At 40.2% G+C, this 20,389-nt stretch overlaps 1 protein-coding gene across 1 annotated transcript; it reads left to right on the top strand.

Moving 5' to 3' along the window:
* The first annotated feature begins 5,555 nt into the window (after window positions 1–5,555).
* LOC18604372 (F-box/FBD/LRR-repeat protein At1g13570-like) lies at window positions 5,556–8,097 on the top strand. The gene is made up of 6 exons (XM_088804574.1): window positions 5,556–5,753; window positions 6,295–6,573; window positions 6,839–7,180; window positions 7,305–7,454; window positions 7,652–7,735; window positions 7,789–8,097. The coding sequence occupies exons 1-6, from the start codon at window positions 5,556–5,558 to the stop codon at window positions 8,095–8,097; spliced, it is 1,362 nt and encodes a 453-aa protein (XP_088660700.1).
* Window positions 8,098–20,389: the final 12,292 nt, after the last annotated feature.

A 20,389-nucleotide genomic window follows, 5' to 3' on the forward strand; every position in this document is an offset into this window, starting at 1 on the left:
CCGTGTGGCCTAGCCTTTGCCTTGCTAAAAGGGGGTTAGAAAGGCTAGCAGCCTCCTCAAGTTAGCTAGTTAGGATCAATTATGGCAAGCACAAGAGAGATGAGAGAACAAAGAGAGAGCTTTTATTGAGAGAATTTCCAATACAAGAGTCATTAGTCCCAAATGAGGGAGCTCAAGGGGTTTATATAGCTTATGACCCTTTAGAGCCGTTACAAGGTAGTCCCCAACAGCTAGGGGCTGTTTTAGCCTCTGCTGGGCCCCTCTGATGCACCCTTGGCACTATTGCCAAAGGTAGGCAATGGTTGCCCTGCAGGCCTCGGGCTGGCCAGTGCTTCCCGCTCTTCTGGCAATTTGCCTGGGTAGTTCGCGTGCTCCTACTACGCCTTAGTCTACCAGCTTTGCTGGGAGTCAATTTCCTGCACACCTGCGTGCCCTGTCTGCGTGCTGGCCCATGCACACTGCTTGTCCGCTGGCTTGCGCGCTTAGTCTGCCTATGGGTGCTGATGCCTTCGAGCCTCTTGGCGCCAAGTAGGGGTTCCAACCCTCGTTGCTGTCCCATCTTTGAGCCGGCTCGCCCACTCTCAAGCCTCAAGCCCTTGCCATCGGGCTATCCCGCCCTCATCCACAAAAGGGGTGTGACACTCTCCCCCAACTATTTTGGCAACACCCTCGTTGCCTGTTGATCGTGGAACTGCTCCACCAGGTCCTCGAATTGCCACAACGCCTGGGTCGGCTCCCAACTGGTCTCGCTTGCTGGCAGTCCCCTCTAGTGGACTAGGTATTGATGTTGCGACCGGTGGTATTTCCTCCTTAGAACCTTCTCGGCCAGAATCTGCTCGACTTTCCACTTAAACGATGCCTTCTGCCCTATGGGATGCTGCTAGCGAGGTTCCTGCTTGGGTCGTCTGGGTCTGCGTGGTATGGCTTTAGCATGCTCACGTGGAAGACCGGATGCACCCTTTGCTTGGGCGATATTTCCAGCTTGTATGCCGTATGGCCCATTTTTTCCTCAATGCGAAAGGGCCCCTCGTACCTCCGGACCAGCCCTTTGTGCAGCTTCTCGTGGCGGAGAACCAAGTGAAGCTTCACCAACACCAAGTCCCCCACGTTGAAGCTCACGTCCCGCCTGTGTTTATCTACCCATTTCTTGTATCTTTGGGTGGCCCGCTCAAGGCTCGCCCTAGCCAAGTCCCGCTGCTCATGCCACTCCTGGGCATATCGGAAGGCTGTTGGTGTCGGCCCTGTATAGTTGCTGACTAAGGCCCTGGGGGTCATCGGCTGTTGCCCCATCACCAGCTCAAACGGGCTCTTCCTGGTCTGCTCCCGCTACTGCAAGTTATAGTTGAACTGTGCAACTTTCAACAGCTTCACCCAATCTGACTGGCTGGTGCGGACGAAGTGTCGCAAGTAGATCTCCAACAGGTGGTTTACCCGCTTGGTCTACCTATCCGTCTGCGGGTGAAAGCTAGTAGAGAAGCGGAGCTTGGACCTCAACAGCTTGAACAGCTCGGTCCAAAACTTGCCCGTGAAGCGCCCATCCCTGTCCCTCACTAGGCTCTCTGGTAAGCCCCACAGCTTGACCATATGTGCCATGAATGCTCTGGTTACCTCCTCAGCTAGGCACTCTTGTGTGACCGACACAAAGATCCCATTCTTGCTAAACCTATCAACCACAACCATTATGGCACCAAACCCGTTAGTTATAGGCAGGTTAGTAATAAAATCTAAGGATACGGATTGCCACAGTCGATCGGACAGCTCTAGGGGCTCGAGCAGGCCTGCTGGTTGCTGTTGCTCGCCCTTGTCTTGCTAGCAGACCAAGCATATCCGCACATAGGCCTCGACGTCCTCGAACAGCTTAGGCCAGTAGTAGCGCGCCGCGATCAGTGCCTTAGTCTGCTCGGTGCCTGGATGTCCCACCCACAAGGAATCGTGGTGCTCCCGTACGATCTCCTTGTGTAGCCCTTTGGTCATTAGCACATAGACTCAAGTTCCCTTGGTCATGAGCAGGTCCTCATCCATCCAAAACCATTACGTCTTTCCTTCATTGGCGCACTCGGTGATGGCCTGTGTTGTGGCATCTCCAGCAAGCCCCGCCCCAATCTTGGCCAACAACTCATCCTACGCCTGGCTGATGGTCGCCAGTTCTGCCTTGCGGCTCAATGCATCAGCAACCCGATTTGTGGCACCCGGCTTGTACTCCATGGTAAAGTCAAATTCTGCCAAGTACACTTGCCACCTAGCTTGCTTGGGGGTCAGCTTCTTTTGGGTTTGGAAGAAGCTGTTGGCTATGTTGTCCGTCTTCACCCCGAATTGTGCCCTTAGCAAGTAGTGCCGCCACACCCTCAAGTAGTGCACTACCGCTGTCATCTCCTTCTCTTGAGCCATGTAGCGCCGCTCGGTGTCATTGAGCTTTCGGCTCTCATACGCCACTAGGTGGCCTTGCTGCATGAGCACCTCGCCTATGGCATAGTTCGACGCATTAGTGTGCACCTCATACGGCACACTTGGGTCTGGCAGGTGCAGCACAGACTCCTCGATCATCACCTGCTTCAGCCCGTTGGAATGCCTGCTCACACTCGGGACTCCATCTCCAAGTGTGGTCCTTACGCAGCAAGTCGGTCAAGGGTGCTGTAATGTCTGAGTAGCCCCGCATGAACTTACGGTAGTAGTTGGCTAGCCCCAAGAAACTCCGCAGCTCGGTCACTCTAGTGGGCTGCTCCCACTCGTTGATTACTCGGACCTTAGTTGCATCCATTGTAATCTGGCCTCCCTTAATAATGTGGCCGAGGAAGGGGATTTTCGGCTGAGCAAAGCAGCACTTCTCCCACTTGACATATAGCTGGTGCTATTTTAGGTGCTCAAATACAGCCCCCAAGTGTCCCACATGCTCCACCATGGTCCTGCTATAGACGACAATATCATCAAGGTATACGACCACAAATTTGTCAAGGAACGATGACAATACCTTGTTCATGAGTGTGCAAAATGTCGCGGGGGCATTGGTTAAGCCGAAGGGCATGACTTGAAATTCGAAGCTGCCATAGCGCGTCACACAAGCAGTATTCTCTTGGTCCCCCTCGACAATCCTCATCTGGTAGTGCCCGGACCACAGGTCAAGTTTGGAGAAGACTTGAGTCTCACCTAGCTGGTCGAACAGCTCGAAGATGTTAGGGATCGGATAGTAGTTTTGGATGGTCAGCTTGTTGAGTGCTAGGTAGTTGATGCACAACTGCAGCATCCTATCGTGCTTCAGCTGGAAGAGGACAGGCGCACCATAGGGTGCTTTGCTTGGCCGAATGAAGCTCGCCTCAATCAACTCTGTAAGCTGCCGTCGTAATTGAGCTAGCTCTAGAGGTGCCATTTAGTAAGGTGCCTTCGCGGGTGGCTGTGCCCCCGGCACAAGCTCAATCTTGTGGTCCACCTTGCGCTCAGGCAGCAAGGAGCTTGGCAGCTTGGCCGGCATGACATCTGCATACTGGTCCAGCACATTCGCTACCTCACTCGACATGGGTGCTGCCTGGCTCAGCTCGCCCTTGTTCAGGGACAACGTGGCTACAAAGGTCTCATCGCCCCTGCCCACACCATCCGTTAGCTGTATGGCACCCAGCGTCGTGGTCGCAGATTGCTACCTGCGCCTCACTGACACCACACATTGATCCCGTGGGTCAAGAATCACAATGCAGCTCAAGAATGGGACAACCATGCCATTTATTCGGTCAAGGAAATCTAAACCAATCACAAAATCATAGTCATGCAAAGGAATAACTTCGATGGTTTCCTTATCGACCCACTCATCTAGCCGCACATCCATGTTGCTTGCTGTGCCAACGGTGGGGACCTCCTTGCTATTGACAGTTATGCGCGTTGCCCTAGCCTTGGTGTCCAGCCCTAGCATCTTGGCTGTCATTGACAGAGGCAAACAGATTGCTTGCTCCCATGTCAACTAGCGCATTCAATTTTTTTCCCGCCACCGTTATGTCCGTAAACATCAAGCCCTTGCTGCGGCTCGGTTTGTGTTGTTTCAGTGCTGCCAGCATCATGGTGCCTAATCTCAAAGAATCCCGCTACTGCTACCCTTCACTTTCCCCCTCTTGGATGATGGCAGACAGCTTGGCCCTCTTGGGGCAGTCTCAGACCACGTGTGGTCCGCCACACATAAAACATGTCAAGGGCCTCTTGCCCTTATCCTCCGCACGGCTGCCTTGGCCAGTACCCCACGTGCTGCCTTACCAGCTGGTAGTGCCCTTCGACAGTGGCTTGGCAGTGGCATTCACCTTGGCTTTGCCTTTCCCGCATCCTTCTCCGTGTCCCCCTTGCGGAACTCAACCAAGGACTCTGCTGCAGCCATCGTAGCAGTGATGTCTTGGACCCCTCGACGCTGGAGCTCCTGTCTTGCCCACGGCCTCAGCCCATCAAGGAAGCAAAACAAGGCCTCCAGCTCGCTTAGGTCGCTGATCTGCAGCATGAGTTCGGTGAACTCCTTCACGTACTCTCGAACTCCCCCTTGCTGTGTTAGGCGTCTCAATTTGCCCCGCGCCTCATCTTGCGCGTATTCGGGGTAAAATTGTGCCTTCAGATCACGCACAAAGTCAACCCACATTGAGATGGCAACTCCACCATGCCTCTCGTCACACCTCCTGCGCCACCACAAACACACCAAGTCAGTAAGATACATTGAAGCAGTGTTGATTTTCTTACCATCATTGGCAATGTTGGTGGCCCGAAAGTATTGCTCCATCCCCCACACAAAATTGTCGAAGTCTTAGGCATTTCGCTGGCCCTTGAACTCCTTCGGTTTGGGGATGTCCACCTTGCTAGATGGCTGCACGGCCAGCAATCCTCCACCAAGGAGTGCCTTGCACACTTCGAGCTCCAGCTTTAGCTCGTTCATCTCGCGTCGCAGTTGCTCGGCCTCAGCCTTTCGCCTAGCATCACGCTGGGTTAGTGCCTCGAGGGTCTCATTGAGAGCGGCCTGCAGCTCCTCTCGTAGCTCGGCCATATGCTCCTCGCACCCATCCCTCCGAGCCTCCTCCGCCTTGCAACGGTCAGCCAGCTCCGCCACACGTTCCTCTTGGTGGGACAGCTTGGACTCCATCATGGCTAGGAGGTCTCTCGAGATGGACTTCCTCTTCACCCTACCCGAACGTGTCTCCCTTGTATCGGGGGTGGAAGCAACACCCTCGGTTCTCACTCTAAACCTCGTGTTTGCCATTGTCGCTCTGATACCAAGTGTCACGGGGGTTTTCTCTTGACCCGTGTGGCCTAGCCTTTGCCTTGCTAAAAAGGGGGTTAGAAAGGCTAGCAGCCTCATCAAGTTAGCTAGTTAGGATCGATTATGGCAAGCACAAGAGAGATGAGAGAACAAAGAGAGAGCTTTTATTGAGAGAATTTCCAATACAAGAGTCATTAGTTCCAAATGAGGGAGCTTAAGGGGTTTATATAGCTTAGGACCCCTTAGAGCCGTTACAAGGCAGTCCCCAACAGCTAAGGGCTGTTTTGGCCTCTGCTGGGCCCCTCTGACGCACCCTTGGCACTGTTGCCAACGGTAGGCAATGGCTGCCCCGCAGGCCTCGGGCTGGCCAGTGCTTCCCGCGCTTTGGCAGTCTGCTTGGGCAGTTTGCGGGCTCCTGCTGTGCCCCAGTCTGCCAGCTATACTGGGCGCCAATTTCCTGCGCACCTGCGCGCCCCGTCTACGTGCTGGCCAGCGTACACTGCCTGTTCGCTGGCTTGCACGCCCAGTCTGCCTATGGGTGCCGATGCCTCCGAGCCTCTTGAAGCCAAGTAGGGGTTCCAGCCCTCGTTGCTCGTCCATCTTTGAGCTAGCTCACCCACTCCCAAGCCTCAAGCCCTTGCCATCGGGCTGTCTCGCCCTCCTCCACAAAAGGGGCGTGACGATTACACCTTGTTATACTTATAGGAGGAGATTCTGAGTTCGTGAGAACAATATGGGAAAGAGGAGGGCAATCCTAATTAAGTACAACGGTATGTCGTGTATCAATTAATTTTTTTCTCGTCTTAATTAATGCTATTTGGTAGTCTTAGTCTTAGCTTTATTTTTGACCTATTATTTGCTTGCTTGTATTGTATCATTGTATTGTATGTTCCCAATCCCCATCAATTTGATTTATTTTTTTTTAATTTCACATCTCGTGAACATGAAATTCAACACTTTTTAAGTTTGAGTCTGAGAAGAGAGGAATTTATCTTAACTGTGCTGAATTTAACGAGTACAAGGCCATGGCAATGACAAACACCTGAGAAAGATCGTGTTCCTTCTCCTTTTGCTTGCAGGGTAACGCTGAACCAGAAGAAATTGATACCACAGTCGACCATATCACTTCATGGCCTAAAGAAGTCATTGCACATATTCTATCTCGCTTGACCTTAGAGAAGGCAGTGCGCACCAGCGTCCTTTCTAGCAAATGGAGACTTTTGTGGACTCATTTTACAGGGTTTCTGAACTTTGATGCATCCGATGTCGCATATGTGATGTCTGATCCTCCTCTGCGAGGAGAGCCATTTCATACTGGAGAGTCATTTCATACTGAAAGGCTCAACTTTAGGACTTGGGTAAACAAAATTCTACAATCACTTCGAGCTCCAACTATAAAGGGATTAAGAATTTGTTTTGATGTTTACTCTAACTTGGATATTGATAATTGGATCAGCTTCGCTATTGATAAAGAAGCCCAAAGTCTTGAGTTGGACTTAACGTAGAGCCAGACTACCTTTTCGCAATGATGGAATCTACCCTTTCCCTTCACATTTGCTATGTGCTTCAAGCTTTACCTGTCTTACATCCTTAATTTTAAGAGATGTGGATCTGAGTGATCAGGCTCTTGACTACTTTTTAACTCAATGTCCATCGCTTGAGGTTTTGAGGCTGATCAAAATTGCTTCTCTAACAAGTTTTATAGCTTCTGAATCATTAGTAAACCTGAAATGCTTGGAGTTAAGATACTGTAATTTTCTAAAGGAGGTTGAAATTTCTGCTATCAATCTTACGTCATTGTCTTACACTGGAATTAAAGTTGCCCCTGTTGCTTTAAAGAATCTACTCCATCTCGTGGAGGTATTATTTGGAGGAGCCTGTTTGTCTCGTATATATCACACTTCTCAGCTCCAAATAAATCTTTCCCAGTTGGAGACACTTGGTTTCGATGTGTTTGGAACTAATGTAAGTATTATACTTTTACTTAATTTGTATGTGTCCATTTGGTTTATCTTCTGAAAATTGCTTTTACACTGTTCTGAACTTTTTCATAACGAGAATTTTTCCAACTCTGTTATAAAATTTTCAGTTGGCTTTGCCATTCCTTAAGACCATTCTCAGAATGAGTAATGTTAAGCATTTGGAATTGGAGGTTCAAATTAAACATGTTTCTTGTTCTTTCCTTTCTATCACTTCACTGCTAAAAGCGGCTCCTTTGTTACATACATTTACGCTGAAGGTAAGTTTTCTTGTGCCTTTGCCTTTGCCTTTGCTTTGGGTGTTTCTGAGCTTGTGTATCCCCCATCCCCTGCTCTTTGGCATTTTCTAGCTGTCTGCAGCAAGAGTTCTTTCACAATTTCATGTGTTTTGATTCTATTTGTCAATCCTTTCTTCTCCCAACTTTTCCTTTTCCCATTTTTGTCTTTCGGCCCTCAGGTTCAGTGTTCATGGTTGCTATATATGGTTTCTGCATGGCCTTCTGTCTCCAATGTTGAGGATTGTTTAGCAATGACTGCTTGTGTTCTCTTCTATTTGGGACCTATATCTATGTCTGCCTTTGTTTTATGTTGCAGATTATGTGCTGGGCAGATTGGTCATCCAGGGAGCTATCCAAGATCTCATTGGAAAATCCTTATCCATGCCTTAAAGTTGTGAAACTGTATGGGTTTGTTGGGGTTCCAGCCGAGGTGGAGATGATTTTCCACTTGCGTGAGAATGCTCCGCTGCTTGAGAAGTTAATAATTGATCCTTGTCAGCCATTTTTCCTTGGCAGCAAAGCAGCGTCAATGTTTCGAAAATCATGGGATTACAAATCTGCTAAGCTGCTTGCTATGGAGCTGCAAGCAAAAATACCTCCAGGAATTGAATTTATAGTTGCATAAGATAATGCTAAGATATTGTCTTAAGATGCGTTGATACTGGAAATACTGGAAGTAATATGTTTTACTTGTTTCTATGTTATTTTCTTTTATATGCTACAGGTAATTGGTTTGGGGGACATCAAAATCTGAGTTTTCATCTCAATATGTAAGCTTATTCTAAGGATTGTTCTTTCCCTCCTCGATTCCAGTTTTTACTAGGCAATTTTTTTCGGTCATGTTTTTCAAGCTGTGGCAAGCAAAGTTATCTGCTTTGGATATTTTCCTCGCTTGGCATTCCATGATATTTTAGAAGAGTTGTATCAACATGAATTTTGATATGAAGACTGTAGCTAAATGATCATTGTTGTGAACGCCACAAATTTACCCCACCTATGCAGGCTGTAGCAGCAAGGCTTTTAAATTTGAGGAATAGGACAATTATTTTCTAGTTTCCCAATAACTAGATCATGGTAAACCAAAAATAAAGATATTTAAAAAAATTCAAATGTATGTCAGAACAAATGATGTCTAAAAGGATTAACTAAAAGAGGACAAAGGTCTACATTACCGTACATATAGATATATAGATAGATAGATATATATATAAGAGTAACTCTCAGAGCTACTGTAGCAACTGACCTCAATTCAAGTGTTTCTTCTTTTCACCCGATCAAAACAATGTCGTTTTGATCGGTTTGGGGTTCTTCTTAGATTTTTATGTCTGTTTTCTTTTCGCTCTCCTCGTGTTCATTGAGTCGTTCACTCTTATAGGTTGTTTGGGGGTTTTTTTTTTCTCTGTTTTCTTTAGCTCTCATTTGGTTTGTTGAGCCGTTCACTTCTTTGGGGTTTCTTGTTTTTTTTTCCTTTACTACTGTGGAATCAACAGTTTTCATCTTTTGGATAGATTTGGAATATGTTGAGTTCTTTGGTGGGATGTGCGCTTTGATTCTCTGCCTGTTTTGTTTTTATGGTCAAAGGTTTTGGTTTTTTGTGGGTAAGTGAGATAAGCGATTTTTTCTATGCAAGAGGACGATCAGGTTGAGGAATGAGGGTGTGATGGCCAAGGTTTTGGTGGGAATGAGTGGCTGCACAATGGGTGCTTTTCGTATGGGATTTTTCTAGGCAAGTGGAGGAATGGGGCTGTGACGGCTAGGGTTTTGGTGCAAATGAGTGGCTGTGGAATGGGTGGTTTTCCAATGAGAAAAATTATGTCGTTTTGGCCTAACACGGTTGCAAGGAATCTGTTTTGATGGGTATTCCGATGTGGGAGACCCTATTGCCTAGTTATTAGCCTTTCTTCATATTTGTGAGAATTTTTTGGGTCTTCGCTTCCCTTGGGATCAAACTGTTCATATTCTCGGCTTAATTCACCATTTTGTACTTCTTTTTGTTGTGCAATTTACTCCTTTTTGTGTTTTATTCTTCTCTTTGTTTGTTCATTGGTTTTTCAAGTTATGGTTTTTTTTTTTTTTGTGATTGTTGTTTTGTGGCTTTGTTCTTATGGTCGTTCCTTTTTTTATTCTTCTGTTTGTTATCTTTTCAAATTCGCAAGTTATGGTACATGAGGGTTTTTTTTGGCTTTTGTATTTTATTGTTTTCAATATTTGTAATTATTGAAGCACTGATAAGTTGTATTCTGTTATAGCTCAATTCTTGAGCTATGACCGGCACAAAGACCCAATAGGCACAACCTAATATGCACAGCCCAATAGGTCCAAGCAAGTCTTTTTGTATGAACTTGTACATTTGTTCATTTATCATGCATATCTTTTTAAGATCTATACTTAATAGGGTTCAAATGTCAATTTCTTCGAAAACAATCCATAGAATTCAAGTAAATACTCACATTGGCACCATAAATCAAAATATGAATAGATAGTTTGTCAAATGTATCTTAACAATTCACATTAAGCATATATGTGCATATACAAAGACCTTGATCGTAAGCGTAGTGACTTTGAGCGTAGGTGCTAACATTTGTGTCAGGACGACCTATCGAAAAACAGATAAGAGGAAGCACCTCGGCCTAGGAATCCAAATACTTTCGAACCTGAAAACTAAAACATGAAGTTGAAAATAATGAGTATAAACTCAGTAAGTGAACATAGGAAGGGAACAAACATCAATACGAAAAGTTTTAGAAAACACGATGCACTTATGTTGAAAACAATGCAATTTAGCTTAATTTCTTGTCACATCGAAAATCTATTTTTGTTGTAGTGAAAATCAATTGAAAAGTATTTCTCAAATTTTAACATTCAATAATCAATGCAAGCACCAATATAATTTCCATAACCTCTCTATATATAACATATATAAACATACATACAACCACCGGCATCACCCTAACCCTCCCTCAGCTCACGTGCACTCCCACACCGCACATAGCTGGGTCATCATCAGTTCATGTGCACTACCACACCGCACATAATTGGGTCATCATCAGCTCATGTGCACTCCTACATCGCGCATAGCTGGATCATAATTATCACACAATAATATCATTCAATGCATAACATACACATCAACATAATGTGGAAACACATGAATTCATCACATTCATATTTCACAACATAAAAACGTTTCATTAAGAGCTTGTTTCCATGCAAATTTTAAAGAAAAACCAACCAAATATCTCAAGTGGTTCAATCGAGCATATAATCATTTATTCCAAAATATTTTGATGCAAGTTCACCCACCTTACAATAGCGGAATGTTACATTGCTATTAGTTCGGAGGCGTATCTAGCTATTTCTACTAGCCGATCGTTCGTTATTTCCTCCGACATGCTACCACAGTACACTACCTTTACTTTTGTACTTCCTAGCAACAATCCAAATCCAATATTTTTAGTGTACCTCATTTCTACTTCTCTTTTTCCTTCAATAATGAATCCTTATTCAACTAACTTATATCTTGACACATTCTTTATCAAAGTGGCCTTTATCTTTTACTTGCGTAATTTTTTAGATTATGGATACTGGTAACTTATTTATGACTCTAGCACATATATAAATCTTGTCTAAGGATATTTATCAAGTTTATCCATCATTTCCACAATAATTACCTAGCATATGGCAAAAACTATAAATTTACTTCCATAAAACATTTTCTAAGTCTACATGTACCACCATCCTCATTTACATGTTGCCACCAAGCATAATATTAATATTCATTTATGCACACCAACATTCATAACCTTTTAAACCTTTCCTAACAACACATATCTACACACCAAACTTCCAATTAATATAATTCATTTCCAACCATACCCATGACATCACAATAATACCACATATGCATACAATCATTCTCACAATATTAAACCAATCATAGGCTTCAAATTGTAGCATTAAGCTTACCACTTGGTTTTAGCTTGGATTTCACCCAACATAATTCATAATTTCCTCACACCCATGGCCACCATAGCTTATGTTTCTTGAATCTTGAGACCCACTTGATATTTTTTCAATTACTCTTGACTAACTCACTACCCAAGCCTCTCACTTTTCTCTCTTTTCTTTCGTTGGCCGATTCTGTCTATTTTTCTTTTCAAATGCATGGTGGCAAGGTGAAATGGCATGGGAGCATGAAAATGGCTTTATGTGGGTGAAAATGGCGTTGGGAGCATGAAGGTGGAGGAGAAAATATCTTTTGGCTGGAGATAAGAATCAGCCATGGGATAAGGATGAAGAGTTAAAGCTTCTTTTGGAAGCTTTGACCAACTAATGGTAAAATTATCATTTTACCCTCCAAGGTTTTCACCTTTTTTAATTGTATCTTCCCACAATCTTTTAATTTCAATTTCCTTCCGTTTTTCTTCCTTAACACTAATATCAATAAAATATCAAGTTTATGTTTCAATGCGGTATCACTGTAATATTTAAATATTTACTTACCCGCACTAGCTTTATTTAATAAAGACACGCGGCCCCATTAACGTCATTTTTCTCTAAAATTTCCTTGTTCTTCTTCTCCCCCACTTAGATTGACCATATACTCATTCTCCATAGAAAATTTCGACACTAAATAAAATATTAATATTTTAATATTATTTTATTAATAAAATATTATTTTATTTCAAAAATTTTCACTTGTCTCATTGATACCCAAAATGTCTTATTATGCCCCAATTCACTCTCGAATCACTTTTTATCTAGCTAAGTCATTGTCAATAAAAATATTATTATTTTCTCACGTGTAGAATATTTTATTCCAAACTATGCCTTTCCCCTGTCATCACTTTTAAACACTCTAATTAACCTTAATTGGCATCTGATAAGCTTTATTAGCCAACATATCAAAGTATGGGGTGTTACAATTCTATGTTTAGTTTTGTTGGTTTTGTTTTGATTGTATTGCGTGTTATCAATTTTTTGTAGTTCCTCTAGGGTTTTTGATTTGTGGTTTGTATGATGTTATCTGTTCATATTGCTTGGTTGATGAAGCCCTAAATTCTCACAGCTTAAAATATTTGAGTTTTTTTTGGTCTTTTTTTAGTATTTTGTTTTATTTTTACAGTTGTTGAAGGGTTGATACAATATTTTGTATGTTTAGTTTTATTCATTTTGTTTTGATAGTTGGCCTGGTATGATTTTTTCACAGTTCGGTTCGGGTTTTTATTTCTCATTTGCATGATACTATCTGTTTATATTTCTTGGTTAATAATGCCTTAAAGTTTGACAGTTTAGAATGATTGACTTTTTTTTTGCATCATTTTTAATTATTGTTTTTTATTTTTACAGTTATTGAAATAACAAGACAATGGTTTTATATTTACTTTGGTTTATTTTGTTTTTATTACCCTATGTGTTTTGATTTCATTTTAGCACTTGAATATGTGTGTGTATTGTTGTTCTATATATTTTTTTATTAATTTTGCATACTGTTTACTCTTTTCGGAGTTGCTGTCAAAGTTTCCAAATTTGTCTTGGATGATTTTAATGGGTTCTTTAATCATTGTAGTTTGTTCATATTGCTGTTGACATTACGTTGGTTTTGTTTGTCAACTACTCAAGAGTTTACAATTCAGTACAATTTGTGAGGTGTGAGTGTAAAGTAGTTATTGTTTGTTCTTCTATGTTTTAGATATTTTATTTTATTTGAATGATTTAACTTTTTTTATTTTGTCATGGTTTTTTCTACATACATTCAAATATTTTTGAATAATTTTACATGATTGTTTGGTGTATTTATGTTTTACTCCCATAGCAAGCTAGACATGTTATATTAGTAATGCATAAGACTGTTGCATTAGAACATTAAATCTGTTATTTTGATAAAAAGTTAGTGCTTTTTGGTGTAAGGTGATTTTTATATTTACAGTAAGTATCATTTCTATAGCAAAAAAACAATATTGTTATAAGCAGAATGGATAGTAAGGAACGACATTCATGATTTTTTATTCATGACAGGTGTAGTCTTCTATTAGTATGTTTTGTGTTATTGATGTCTAATACTTTTAATGGATGTAAGTATGCATTAGTGTTCATTCTAATTTACGGGTACCATAGATCATATTGATTCAATGTCAAATGAAGGTATGAGAAAAAGAACAAAATATAAGCAAACCATCGAGTGCCCAAACAATAGTCGTACTTTTTTTGATTGGCTTTATAGTGTCTCTTTTGTTAATTGATGTCGATTTTATCACAGAAGTGTACATATCGTAACAAGTAATAAAATAGTAAATAGAATGTTGAATCACACAAAGAATTATATAAATTTTTGCTAAATATTAAAATTAATATAATCTTATTTTATTAAAACATTCAAATTAAAGTGATTAATTGAAAGTAAAATTAAAACAAAATAACAATTAAATTAAATCTAAAAGCTGATTGGCAAACTGTACTTGAAAAATTCAATTAATAAAAGGCTTAGGATTACAATATCTCTCAACACTTCATTGAATCTTAATTCTCTTTTTAAATTTGCTTTAATGGATTGAGTTGTTAACTTAGAGTTTCAATTTATTTATAAGTCTCTGTAGATTTTCTTATAAAATTATTATTCTCAATTAATTTATTATGACTATGTAAATTCAACTGAAGAAAGAATCATTAAGTGTGTACTCTAATCTTAGCTACATGCGACATATATGTCTATCTTATATGCAAATCAAATCACCTAATAAACTAAATGAATTTGAACACATGCTATTCCATTCATGGCCTAATCTATACTCCTTTCGTCAAGTTGTATTTAGATATCCACATCAATTGAATTGGCGATCAACCAATTAGAAGCATTAAACATAGAATTGAAATGACCAACTCATATTCCATTGGTAATAAGCAAAAGAGAGATAAGATAAAGTATTCAATTTACATGTTGAGTTCAATTATAATCCTATAAACAGTAAATTAGTTCATAATATTTATTGAAACATCATCCAAAGAAAATCATCCATCAATACAAGTCAAAGAAAGTGTGAATATTGGTCCCGAAAAGTGGCTGAATAGCACTAAAAATTATAAGATTAGCCATTTTGAGCTTGTAGAGCTCTTAATCATTTAGACGAATGAACGTCTAGAACTTTTTAGAATTAAAAGACACTTAGTAAGGAAAGGTAGAGAGAATTGAACAATGCAAGAGCATTTATTGTGGTTCAGTCTTCTTGACCTACATCTATTACTTTGATTTCCTAATCAAGGATTTTTAACCCAATTTCACTATGCTAGTGGAATTGACAGCTTCCACCAACCTGTTACAAGGTGAGCTTTTAATCCAAGCTCTAATCCCTTACAATGACCTTTAGAGTGCTTCCCACACTTTAAATTTTCAAGAAAAAGAAGAAAAAGAAGTACAAGTGATCACCTTTATAGATCTAGAAAGATTACAATCAAGTTCGAACGCTTTTTCAGATATAAGAGTGAAGAACAAGTGTTTTTGGTGAAAGTTCTCTGGCTTTTTGCACAAAATGCCTCTTTTGTGCTTTAATCTCTTTCTTTGACCTTTAGAGCTTCTTTTTATACTTAAGGAGTTAAATTTTATTGTTTAGGACAGATTCTAGCCGTTAGAGACAATTCTAATGTCATTCTAGCCATTATTTTATCCTCTAGTGCTTAAATTCAAATAGGCAGAAAGAGTTCAGCTAATTGGTTATTGGTAGCTCTAATTGATTACAACTTTTTTGCCTTGCACTGTCTTGCTATTGTGTACTCTGCATTAATCGATTACAAGAAACTCTAACCAATTAAGAGATCTTTGTTTTCAAGGTTTCTACTTCAACAGACTTCCTTTAATTGGTTAATTCTCCCTTTAATTGATTGGAGCTTCACTTCCTTCAACCTTAATTGATTAATATAAGCTCTAATCAGTTAAAAAATCTTTGAATTTGAATTTCTCTAGTTTGGCTCCTTTCAACGGTCAACTTTTTTTCAAATTTGGTTTTGGCTATTGAAAGTACTAGGTTCTTGTGCTTTAACCTATTAACCAAACTCCTTAACTGATTAGCATGATTCTATTTTCAGCTTGCAGCACCTCGTTAATCAGTTAAGCCTAGTGTTAACAGATTAAGGCCCTTTTGTCTTGCTTTAACCTAGTGCCCAATTATGCCTTAACTAGTTAAGGCTCATTGTTAATTAGTTACAAAAGTTCTGTCTTCACTAAGTATGTTGTCTTTTTTTCTTTAACTGATTAACTCTTCCCTGAATTTAGCAAGCATCTTGACTTGCCTTTAATTAACAAATTTGTTAGGGAATTAAATAATATCTTGCACACTTAAAAAATAAGATTAGACATTAATGAATGAGGAATGTTTTGTTATCATAAAAAACATATGGAGTCAACATTTTCTCCATTTTTTGATGATGATAAAACACTCTTAGATTAGAGTGCAATCTTTAAAACAATTTTATGTGTGGATTTGGGGATCGCTCCCCCTTGATATGTGCTCTCTAAATATGTGCACTAGGAACAATATTCAATATAGAGGCATGAAAAATAAAGGCATATAATCATGAAAACACACAAGCATTGTTTAGCCATTCAAAACAATTTCAGCATAAAAGCATAAAATTCAACACAACATAAAATAGATAAGCATTGTTCATCATAAAACATGTGAGACCTTGACCTTTATAAACTCGTAAAGAGAAGTATACGCGATATCCCTGATCAGGGGTAATTTCGTCATTACCTTACCAAACCCATAAAAGTAAGATTTTCAAACAATATTATGGCCTAAGTAGGCCTAAGGCATAAATGGATGGTGAAATTAGGGGTAAAATGAAAAGAAAACAAAAATTTTGGTGATTTTCACGGTAGGGGCAAAATGGTCATTTTTCACATCGAGTTAAAATTTAAAGTTTTCATGAACTCGAGTATGTTTAGACCATTATGGACCTTGTCTCGGTATCAAAGGAGTAAAAAGATTGCACAAAGGGTTGCATGAGAAGAAGCTAACTAGTCAAGGGTATTTTCGTAATTTTAAGGGAATGGATAAGTTTGGCCTATAAATATCCTTCTTCCAGCAGCTTCTTCTCCTATTTTTCCAGCAGCTTGTCTTCTTCTTCCTTATTCCCTCTCACGTTTCTTTAAAACCTTCATGGAAGCTTGATATGGAGCTTGCATGATTTTCTCTCTCTAGCTTTAGTTTTCATACCTTTGTGCCCTTATGACTAGAACCCTTGTATTCTTCCACTCTTTCTCCTTAAAACCCTTGAAAAATCTTATTTTCATACTTTTTCTCACTAGTTGGGCGTTCTAGAGAGAGAAAGAGAGAATTACCCCATTTGTGTGGAAGCTATTGGAAGAGAATTCAACTACAAAAGAGCCCTAGGGTAAGTGATGAACTAAGCTTGATTTTTAGCTGTGAATAATGGCTAGTAATTGGGATTATGAGCTGTTATATGGTTGAGTATGTTCATTCATTTTATAGTGATTAAGATAGTGAACATAGATAGCCATTTAAAGTGACAATTGAAAGCTAGTTAAGAGATAGCTTTTAGGGTTTATAGTATGTGAATTAACATAATGGTGATGTTAATGTGATGGTAGGTTCCAAGGAAGCCCCATAATCCCATTTGGGCAATTAGGGGAAATTAGAGTCAGTGAAAGGCTCGAAATATACCGGTGAGTGGATTGCTTATCAAAACTATTTTGGGAATGTGACTATTTTGTACAAAGTGTTTGAATGATTTTATACAACTTTTCTTAAAAATGAGTGCCTTGGGAACCAGCTCTTGAGAAATGGTTTATGTTGAGACATGTGACTATTGTTGATTCATGCACTATCACATTGTGTTGATATATATATATGAATATATTGTTGTGTAATGACATTGACTCGACTATGTGCGAGTAGGGAGTGCGCATAACCCAGTGATGACCCAGCCATGTGCAAGTACGGAGTGCGCATGAGCTGGTGATGATGATGATGGGATGGTGTGCATGATAATGATGGGTATACGTATACATATATACATATGTAAATATGGGCGGTATAGGAAATTAATGAGTAATGGTATATGGTTGTAATGCATGTGAAACTTGACATGTTAAACTTTGGAAAATTATTATGCGTTTCATGTTGGTTTGGACACTTCAGCAGGGTGGTTTTTCTTTGGGAAGAAGGGTAAATTTTTCATTGGTGCCCTATTTCTCGCTGCAGCGAGAATCATTTTCACTGCAGCGAGAAACTCTCGGGTTTAAAGGGGTAGACTGGCTGGAAACTCGCTGCAGCGAGAATGCATTTTCGCTGCAGCGAGAATGACACTGTAGCTTCTCGCTGCAGCGAAATTCATTCTCGCTGCAGCGAGAAACTTTTTGTTTCTGGGTTACAATTTTGCTGCAGTGAGAAACTTTCTGTTTCTGGATCACAATTTCACTGCAGTGAGATTGAATCTTGCTGCAATGAAAAACTTTCTATTTTGTCTCTTATCTTGTCCAATTGCTGCCTTATTTTTAACTTCTTTGCTACCATATCTAAGCGTGGACTTCCAACATTAAGGACTAAATGAGTTAAGTTTAAAATGAGGAGGTTTAGTGAGAAATCCTCGGCCAGTTGAGAAACCGTCATTCGACTAGAAACTTAATCTCAACATCGCCGTAACGAAAATTCATTCTCGCTGTAGCATGAGAATGCCTTTCCGCTGCAGCGAAGATTCGTTGTCGTATTTGACTTGCTTGCGTAATATTGAAGCTTTCATTCTTCAAATGGTTCGTTATGTATGGGTTCATGATTTTCAAATGATTAATCATTTAAGGGCTTGATAAGGGTTTTTAGTATGAATGGAACTAAATTGCATTGTTTTGAAGAAAAAAAAGAATGCATCATGATTTCGTTAAACATTCCTTATGGTATGCTTGTTCCTTTCCTTGTTCACTCACTGGGTTTATACTCACTGTTTTCAACTTCATGTTTTCAAATCATGAGGCAGCCGGTAACTAGGACGAGGTGTCTTTGTATATTATGCTTTGAATGCTCCTTTTGTGTGATAATAATGACCCAGCTATGTGCGGCGTGGGAATGCACATGAGTTGATGATGACCCAATTATGTGCGGTGTGGGAGTGCACATGAGTTGAGTGTGGCGGGATGGTATGCATGATGATGTATGTATATATATATATATGTTATAGAAAGTTTATGAAAATATTTGTGAATGTGTTGTATGTTGGCATAGTTAATTACTCCCAAATTACTTTTCATTTCAACAAGAAAATGGCATTTTGATGTAACAAGACCCCTTCAACTAAATTGCTCAGTTTCTCGCTGTAGCGAAAATGGATTCTCGCTGCAGCGAGAAACTTTCGGGTGGTTCCAAAATTGTGGTGCAATGCTTTCACTTTGACAAAGATTTTAACCATTTTCCTATCAGAACTGGGCAATGTGTAAACATCAAAGTTGTAGCCCAGCCTCTTAGCTTTCTAATGACCTAAAAATCATGTCAATTGGACTTCTGTAGTCGAAGATATGCTTGAAAAACTGAAATATATGCAAACCAAGAATGCCTTTTCGCTGCAGCGAGAAACCCTTTGTTTTGCTTATCTTGCTTGGACATTTGCTGAAACTTTCATTCTTTTCAACTTCATGGTTTATCATGGATCTTTCAACACTAAGGGATTTAATAATCAAAGGTTGAATTATGGGGTTTTACAAGAAATTAAACTAAATTGCATTGTTTTTAACAAAAGTGCATCATGTTTTTAAAATCTTTCCGTATCCGTTGCTTGTTCCCTTTTTATGTTCACTCACTGAGTTTTATACTCACTCATTTAAACTTCATGTTTTTAGATTCAGAGGTAGTTGGGACCTAGATTTAGTTATCTAAGTATGCTCGCCTTATTGGTAGGTACTATGGCATCTTAGTAGCTGTACCTTCACCCAAAGTCACTCCGCTGATGGTCATGAGTCTTATGCTTGTGTATACGTATAAGTAATGTAGACCACTAAGATTCATGTTAAAAATCAAATATGTGTATTTGATTACTGATGCCATTATAGGTTGGCGAACGGGTGACATTATTTTAACATAATACAAATGTGAATATTGGGTTGCTATAAAATGTTACTGAAATATTTATAGTTTGAGAATTACAATATATGGTTTTAGAAATGATGGTTGAGAATGATGATCGAGATTGCATAAAAAGGCTTGCTTGGGCTTAGTGGGCTATGCCCATTGGGCCCATGCACCAGTCATGGCCCAAAAACTAGGCTATGATAGAACAAGCCCTTAATGAAACGTTTTTACATTGTGGAATGTGACTATGATGAGTCCATGTGCTCCTATGTTATGTTGATATATATCTAAATATATATGATATGTATTAATAGTGATATTTTTTGTAATTATAACCGAGTGTGTGCGGTGTTGGAGGACACATGCCAATAAGGATGGGTGATTCCAGCTATGTGCGGTGTGGGAGTGCACATGAACTGATGACCGATGGGTGGTGATTCCAACTGTGTGCGGTGTGGGAGTGCACATGAGCTGATGATTGGTGGTGGTCTATCTCTAGCTATGTGCATTGTGGGAGGGCACATAGTTGAGGACCGTTGGGCGTATACATGCTTATATATATTTGCCATAGAGATGATCATATATGCTATGAAATTATTTTCATATTTTAGGAAAATGTTATGAAAATAATATGTGACTACATTGAATATTGAGAAAACTTGATTATTGGCAATGTGCTCAATTTAATGTACAATGTGGCATGGGTGGATTTTCCTTGTGGCAGTGAAAACCACTTAGATTTTATCTGGCCAGAATTTCTTTACAACGAGAATACCTTTTCGCTGCAGCGAGGATCAATCTATTACGCTTGACTTGCTTGAAGGCTACTAAAGTTTTCACTCA

Source organism: Theobroma cacao, chromosome 3 (genome assembly GCF_053813885.1).
Source record: "Theobroma cacao isolate CCN51 chromosome 3, ASM5381388v1, whole genome shotgun sequence".
Classification (NCBI taxonomy): Eukaryota; Viridiplantae; Streptophyta; class Magnoliopsida; order Malvales; family Malvaceae; genus Theobroma; species Theobroma cacao.